The sequence below is a fragment of the Opisthorchis viverrini genome, assembly GCF_000715545.1.
Source record: "Opisthorchis viverrini unplaced genomic scaffold opera_v5_228, whole genome shotgun sequence".
NCBI classification, from domain to species: domain Eukaryota; kingdom Metazoa; phylum Platyhelminthes; class Trematoda; order Opisthorchiida; family Opisthorchiidae; genus Opisthorchis; species Opisthorchis viverrini.
The window spans coordinates 36,314-44,819 of record NW_008751882.1 but is presented as its reverse complement, the minus strand read 5'-3'; the positions used below and the strand labels follow the sequence as shown (position 1 = coordinate 44,819).

General features: G+C 43.9%; 1 protein-coding gene across 1 annotated transcript in view; it reads right to left on the bottom strand.

The window, feature by feature from the left end:
- The window catches only part of T265_08553 (hypothetical protein), a gene marked incomplete at both ends in the record, with an annotated part of 22,728 nt that overhangs the window by 3,543 nt on the left and 10,679 nt on the right, over positions 1-8,506 (bottom strand). Inside the window, one exon of the mRNA XM_009174398.1 lies at positions 2,147-2,367. Within this exon, the coding sequence (XP_009172662.1) occupies positions 2,147-2,367 (221 nt within the window). The remainder of the gene's footprint in view (positions 1-2,146; positions 2,368-8,506) is intronic.

Genomic DNA, 8,506 nt, shown 5'->3' with positions numbered 1-8,506 from the left:
CAAAGCAAGGGAGCAAACAGGCTCCAACGTGCGACAGTCACACGTGCAAAGTCAGATACAAATGGTCGGATGACCTCAAGGCCAAATGGGTGAAGTGGTAAGGACAAACAAGCGTCAGTTCATATATACACACTAAACACAAATGGGGACAGAATAAACGTGGGGAATTTCATTTTCAACATAAGATACAATACACCTGTGGTCAAGTTTCAGATGATGAACATGAAGGTAGACCGAAAACCTCTTAGAGGTTAACGATGCTGTCTTGAAGCTGAGAGGTTTTCATTTTCAACATAACGGATGATACACCTGTGGTCAAGTTTCAGATGATGAACATGAAGGTAGACCGAAAACCTCTTAGAGGTTAACGATGCTGTCTTGAAGATCAGCTGAGAGGTTGTTTCAATGCAGCTACATTGATTGTTGGAAATCTTAATATATAAGGGAGACCGGGGGCCGAAGCTCTTCATTGACAACCAGGCGGCAACCTCCATCTTCAATCAGTCCGTACTAATGTGAAACGATCTTCTAACCACCAAGTTAATAGACGCAGAGCGGAAAATGGAAATACATTTTCGACTTGTGAACTCCCATTGGCACGCACACTGTACAGTTTGGTCTTTTATCTTACAACCAGTCTTCAGTCACCACCCCTTTGAGAATCTGGTGCTTACTGTCCTCTTCACTGCTTTTCCGGGACAAATTCACCTTTTATTTGAGTGATTGGCCCAATCGATAACATTCCGAAAAATTAACGGACAAAACCACTAAAATTTTAGTCACACCTCAACTAATTGACACTGGGCACCAGATCTTTCAGCCGGATTAGCCATCATCTAGTCGACTGGAGGCCGTTGGTCATGACTGCGAACCCATCCCCTAGTGAATGGAAACGACGAGTAAAAATCCTGTTATGGTGAAGTCTTCCACTGCGGACGATCCTTGTTATGTTCCTAGTCGTTCCCGCAAATAAGCATAGATCGATCACTTCTCGCATCTCGTTGCTCTCTTTTCCCCACTTGTCCCTTTTTGCGTATATGAACACCAGATCGGCAGTTGAGCCATTGATAAAGTCACAAATGTTTCACATCCGGGTGTGCGTGAAGGAAATAACAGGACGTTCTTGGCATGATGTACTTGTAGAGTTGAACACTGCCGCATTGACCTCCAGAATGTTGAGTCGAATCTACCGGCTAAACTACGTATGTACCCGCAACGTGCCGGGTCGGGAAGTTGAGTGACGCGCGTCCCCAACCATCCTGACACAACAGGACACGTGAGCTCATCCGTTCAATGCGGTCCTCACTAAATATAGGACACTATCCATACAGTCAACAAAGCTGAACTTTTCAGACAACTGAGCACCAAACAAAAAGGATGTAGAAAAGGTCACCCCCACAGATCACAGAACGAATGACAAACAACAATCGTCCCACTGTGATAGGCGGGATACAAACCGGGGCATGAGACGGGTAGGACACAGGCCATAGTTGTCATGCTGTCAGGTGGGCCAGCCGGACGGGAACGGATACACAGACGGAAAAGTATGAACACGTGATAACCCAGGCGTCAAGACTAAGGAAGGGTGAAAGTTCATGAATGAGCATGTTGTGGCGAGTTAGTGCAGAATTGGAGTGGACGAATGAGGTTGGCTGAGTTGCCAAAGTGGCTGAGGGATCATCAACCAACGCCGATATGGTATCGTCAGGTTCTAATCAAACGGACACATCCTATATCGCATCATAAACTCCATGTGAATGCATACTATACAAATTCATCCTTCACTCGTCATTCGTTGGTCTCCTGAGGTCGATGTGGTTCGGTGAAAGACGGGTAGGACACGGGCCATAGTTGTCATGCTGTCAGGTGGGCCAGCCGGACGGGAGCGGATACACAGACGGAAATGTATGAACACGTGATAACCCAGGCGTCAAGACTAAGGAAGGGCGAAAGTTCATGAACAAGCATGTTGTGGCGAGTTAGTGCAGAATTGGAGTGGACGAATGAGGTTGGCTGAGTTGCCAAAGTGGCTGAGGGATCATCAACCAACGCCGATATGGTATCGTCAGGTTCTAATCAAACGGACACATCCTATATCGCATCATAAACTCCATGTGAATGCATACTATACAAATTCATCCTTCACTCGTCATTCGTTGGTCTCCTGAGGTCGATGTGGTTCGGTGAATGAGGCACGAACTTACTGACGGGAAAGTTCTTGGTTCGAGTCCAACCCCGGCTTCCCAACTCCCCCTGTCTAGGCTCAAGCAACTTGGTCGTATCACGGCCCTCGTGCTTCCTTCGCGTTTCTTGGAAGTTAGGCACGGAAGGGGTGATAGAGCTGAACGGTATGACTATATTTAACGCCTGTTTATCACCATCCAGCACACAAAGTGATGCCGATCATTTTCCTCAGACCCGTGTAGTCATGTGCTCTTCGGATTGGTCAATACCTGGCTTAATAGATTGTCGATTCCGCATTTAAAATACCCCTGGCTAAAGGGTGATTATTCAAGCGCTTACTGACTACATCAACTTGGTAGGGTGTATTTGTGAGAGAAGTTGAGCGTTAATACTTTCATAAAGGAAACTACTCACAAGGTCGCTGAAAATTCTTCGATAGCCCACGACCAGTCTTGCCCTTCTTGGGGCTCATCAGGTAGGCGCAGTCCCCGAGTTTCCGTCAACTTGTATGCAGCACATTTAATTGTATAAATCATAAGCGAGAGATTCAGTTGAGTCTCTCGTGAAAACTAAGTTGATTTGCAAATGAGTGTGTTTCTCGTGAACGTTCATATATTAGAATCTCATTCAACGGAGGCTGTTCCACACATATTTCAGCAGATCGTTAAGCCTATGGGTGGAGGCAACTCTAACCAAATGTGACTTGCGCTTCTGAATCTCTTTTTGTTTTTCACAGGAGGCATCAAAAGTACGTGGATTATGGATGAAATGACTACTACCTATTAGACCAGTGATACCATGGTTGTTTTTTTCGCAGCATTTGATCAGTCGGGCTTTCCGCTACATAGCACTTACCCTACAACACACTGGCGCTAAGACAGAAGAGAAACTGTTTGCAAAAGGGATATGGAATAAAGCCGAATACGGCAACTTTTAAATAATTTATTGTCGATGAAATCAGCAGTTATCAGATGTGCAATCGATCAATCAGGTAAATTTACTGGAAAAACTGCCCACAACACTGACAAGTGAACCCTGTTTGCGTTCCCAGACCGTAGGTCTTTTTCGTGCGCGCAATCTGCATTTCCTGCGTAATGCAGGTGACTTCTTCTACACGCAGGGAAGACAAATGACTGTGGTTCTGCTCTGCTTTTATCTCGGGACATGATCGACCAATGTGTGACCAGGTGATTGATACACCGGTCTGGGTCAGAGGAGGGGATGTGATTCGCTTTTGAATCCCACATGACGATGGTGTGACTGTGGACTTCACATATCATGTAACTTAGCTTTCATGAAGCGATGACGTGATGAACAACATCGCACATTTGTCAGGCATCTTCAAGGATGTATGAACTCCACGGTAGAGAAGCGTCACTGACCGAACACTGATGTTTTGCTCTCCGTGAGGACGACGATGATGATTTAAACTGCTCAGTGCAACCAAGCATTACAAGAAAGTAGACCAACAAGCCCCAAGTAAAACAGACCATTAAAAATACTTTGCACAACTACCCAGATTCCGGGATTCCAATTTCCGTTCTGTTTCTTTTTTTCAAGATGGAATGGTTCGTAAGTTGCATTTGAATGTGAACGACACTCATCAACTCATGAGCGTCTACGAGTTCAACACAAAATGAAACGAATAACTTTACAAGACTTCAGGTCTAACGACCACTAATTTAGAACCATAATATTTGGACTGTGCATGCGATGTAACTATTCGTCATCGGATAATCAGTTGACCCATGGAAAGATTCTAACTATGCGACTACTCATGAGTAGCTAAACTACATATTTTGCCATCTCACTTGCTGAGGGTTTCAACGATATCCTACTCAGCTTGCTGATCAGGCGGCCAGTGAACTTTCGTTCAATTCTGGAACTTGGCTTGAACACATTTTCGTCGCTGGTTAAAGCAGTATTTTCATCGCTTCCCTTCAAGAAACGCCCATGCTTATACAAATAGTAAAGAGTATCGGTTGTCTCTTGATGCAATTGGCTAAGTCAAGTACAGCCAATAGACGGGTCCTGAACCTGAATTACTCGAGCCATATCTTTGAAGAAAAGTAACAGCAATAATTTAACTATATGAGCAGTGAGGAGGAGACACAAATGTGTCACAAGAGCCGAGCAGATTACAATAGCTTTCTGTTAGAACAACGCATTCCGATAACAGGGCAGTGACGTCCATTTCTCTAGATGAAACTCAGCCAAGGTTCCATGCGAGTCCACGATGCGACAAGCCAGGTTCTGTCAAAATTTACACGTTGAAGCGGTGAAGGCATGGGAGTACCCACCAACATTTCACTAAAAAGCATAACCCACTGCCTTAACACGCTACTCATAAGGTTGCTGAAACCACGTCGATAGCACACGACCGGTTTCGCTCTTCCACTTAGGGCCCATGAGGTAGAGAATGTCCCCAGTTTCCTGGTAGGCTTGAACCGATTCCGACGAATGCTCTCATTTGTGTACGAATGTGGTTTTGACAAAAGATTTAACTGTGGAAGCGGATAATCATAAACGGCAGGTTCAGGAGGATTCAGTTGAGCTTCTTTTCAAGGCCAAGCTGGTATGGAAATGAGAGTACTTGTCAACATGCCACTGAGTTTATCCACCTAGTCAATTAACCATTGGACAACACCCGGGTAATTCATTCTGGTTCCCCAAACCAAAACGAGTCTTTGTCGCTAATCTTTCTGTATCCGGCAGCAGATCATTCTTGGTTAAAGTGCAATTCGCCTCCAATTTGCTTGCGTCTTTTTTGATAGAGGCCTATCGTAAGTCTTAGAGTGTCAGTTTATCCAACCGAATTCTCTGTAAAACGGATAAATCGATTTCTTCAACAGACATAAATCTCAGTAAATAATTCACTCTTGCCGCTTAGTTGACATTGCATAACGATCGCAGCATACTTGTTTAACAAAACTGTTTGGAGGCAGAAATTGGTCGCATTTTGTTCTGAGCTTCTTCATCATGACGGAATACTACTCAGTGGATATTTTGTTCAATGTCTGGAACCTTGTTGAACCAGCAGATTTGTCCGGAAAACGGAAGCCAGGAGTATCGACCCCACACCTCTTTGTGTCACAACCATGGTTTCTAACAAAAATGTCGATCGAATCCACTGAACCCACACGTCCTGTTTGGAGTATTACACAACGTTCACCCGATATCAGCAGTCCTGGATAACACTGAATCGCGAAAGTAGAGAATACTAGTCGAACTAAAGAGAGAAATAGGACAGCTAGCATGCGCTGCGTTACTTGGCTAACTGCGGTAGCCATTTGGGACCAAAATGTCTCCCACGGAGGCGACCAGTGTGAATCGCAACCTTTGCTAAGTTATACTGTCTAACTTAGGTATTTCTCGACCGTTCGGTAACGATTACTCAACTGACGCAGTCTCTCAATAATTGGGTTGATTCATCCATCCGAACAGAGAAAGACCGGCAATGGTTCATGCCTGAGTGACATGCAAAGCGCGTGAATGGGTGGAGTAAGCAAACAGAGCATGCGAAGCTGTCCAAAAGGTGGACTTCTAAGGCCCTGAAATTACTAGACCAATAGATTGGATAAAGATGAGTGGAACAGAACAGAGCATACAGAGGTTGCCCATGAATACTCCCAGGTATGCTCAAAAGCTCTTCTTTCATGGTGCCTATCCGTCTACCTTGGGTTCATTGTGGTCATTTCTACCCCAGCCCCTTCTCAAAGAAAGATAGGCTGAGCAACCTCCTCGAAGTACTCATGCTCAATTTTAAAGCCATGGGTTCACTCACAGACTTTCGAACTTTTGCAACTCAGCAGACCTCCGAAGTGCACCATCTTCCTTCTGTTATGCAACAATGGAAATTGAAAATCGAGCACATCGTACTCCGTTGCTGACTGTCTCAAAGCTAGTGTAAAATCACGTGAATTGCATGAAGATTACATCAGAGTCAGCCTAAACCTCTTCGAACAGTCAAAAGACTATGTGCGAAACACGGGACATTCATGATATCTGACAGATAACGCATTCGCCCTGTCCAAAGCTTCGGGATGCTGATATATTTTTTAATGCTTTTATATTACTTTTATTTTTTGGTAGTATCAAACTATGCTCCCTCGACTCATGCTTGACCCTCCAATCAAACCAATCGGTTATAGCCGGTTTCAGAGGTAAGTAGAACACTTGAATCTTTGTTGATATGATAAGAGGTGTCAGATTTTGCCTCAGAATTAGCATGCAATATTTTTGCCTGTTCAGCATTACAACACGCAAAACGGAAACTCCGTTTAAAACTATCAAGAAGGCATTGGAAATTTCCCATTTACTGCATGTTGGCTACTTCGGATGATGCAAACGATTTCAAACCACATTTCACCTTAGACGGCAAAAATGAATGAATGAATGAATGAATGAGAGAACAATTAACTAATTAACTAATTATTTAGTAAATTAGTTAAATGAGGTGAATGGGTAAACGGAAATAGGAATGAATGCGTGTGGAATCCAGTGAAATGTGACAACACGGTTTCGGCGAAAGCAGTTGGAGCCGGAATGTGCTCAGATCTCTTGCGCTTGGAGAGTTAAACCGCAGCTCAGCACTTACTCATGTGAGTTACGTATAGAAAAATAAAAGACAAGTCGGAAAGTTTCAATAAGTCATTTCATGTGGGCGTGATAAATGTATGGAATGAGAGACAAATAGAAGTCCATCGGACGCCAACAAGTTTTTGTACAAATAGCAACCGAAATAACATGAAATTCTCGGATGCAGAATAGAGGCACAAAGCTTTGCATAGCAATAGGCAAGAAGAGCCAGAGTGAATTCGTTACCTCAGCTTGGAATGTACCGTTGCACAAAGGGATAGAGAATAGATATTTAGCCAGGTAGAAATCTTGAAGATGAACCACTTTTCTCAACAGAAGTGTAAATACTACCAGTAACTTTATTGATCTGAACGTTAGTAAATCATGATTCACCGTCAAACAAGGTCATTACCCTTTGGTCTTGTCTGCTAAAACTTGGTTCTGTTTCCATGATTTCAACTATATTCTTGAGGCTCAAAATGGGCCAATTTGGATCTCACAGGCTCAAGGCTGTTTTCATGCCGCTGAGTAACCTTGTGACACGAAGACCCGGCCGTTAAGAGCAACAGGCACAATGCTAAAGTTTGCCTTTGAGAATAGAGGAAATGATTAGACTGGAAAGCGTTCGTCAATGATTTTGACTTTACCTTGTCTCTGTAAGTCTTCAAGCACAAACCCTCGAGGTAATGTTGAAGCACTTTTCAACAACCGCAAGATTTGTACTGTCCAAAACAATGTAGATGATTTTTTTAATGAGAGATTAGGGAAATGACGTTGACAACGCCTTGTATTTCTAGCTTAACACATCGGTGGAGAGCATGACTAGGCGGAAGTTCAGTGGAGAATTTGGCGATCAACTAATCCCTTGATTCTACATAGGGAGGCAGTAAAATAGCATTACTGCAACCACTCACATGGCTCTTTGTTCAGTGGAGTTGCTAAACGATAGGTCAATGCAACGATAGCCTGACCACTCCAAGACGGGGAAGGCATCATACGGGAAACCATTCGAAGCCGGATGGGGTGAAGTAAACTACATGATTCAAGGATAGTTACAGGATGCTGATCACGACCCCAGCACTGAATGGTTTCAGGATTCAACTCAAAAGACTCTGCATCACAATGGGTATTCGCCTTTGAAACACCCTTCGGACTGATTCAATAAGTGGATGAAATTCCAAACTGAATTTTCTTCTGCCAACTCTCGTTTTCTTCATCTATTTCCTGCCTGATAAACAGGGCGCATAACTAGTGAGTGCCCAGAGGTTTTTCATTCTTATCAACTTTGTAACCGCACATTGTTCCCGTCCCACTGCAATACACATGTTTATGTGCCTGTCTGACATCCCACACCTGTTTACCGTTGCATCTGACGGATACTTTCAACGAATTGAAATGCTCACAACCAAGATTAACGCGTTAACCTTTTTACCGGACCAACTAGCCGACCAGTATCCATCTAGTACTCATCTGACACTGATCCATTGCAAGCCGTGTCTCATAATCATCCACAGTCAGCATCAACCAATGCACTGAATATAGTGGGCCGCGCGCGAAAGCCTGCGTGGGATTGTCAGCAGTGTAATTTGTTCCGGTAATTTGTCTTTTACCGGGCCAACTAGCCAAGTAGTACTCATTCATTCCAAGCCTTGTCTCTAAATCATTCATTGTTAGCATTAACTGATGCGCTGAATATAGTGAGGTTGGAGTTCAACAAAGCGGCGCCTCAAAGCCTGAGTGAGAA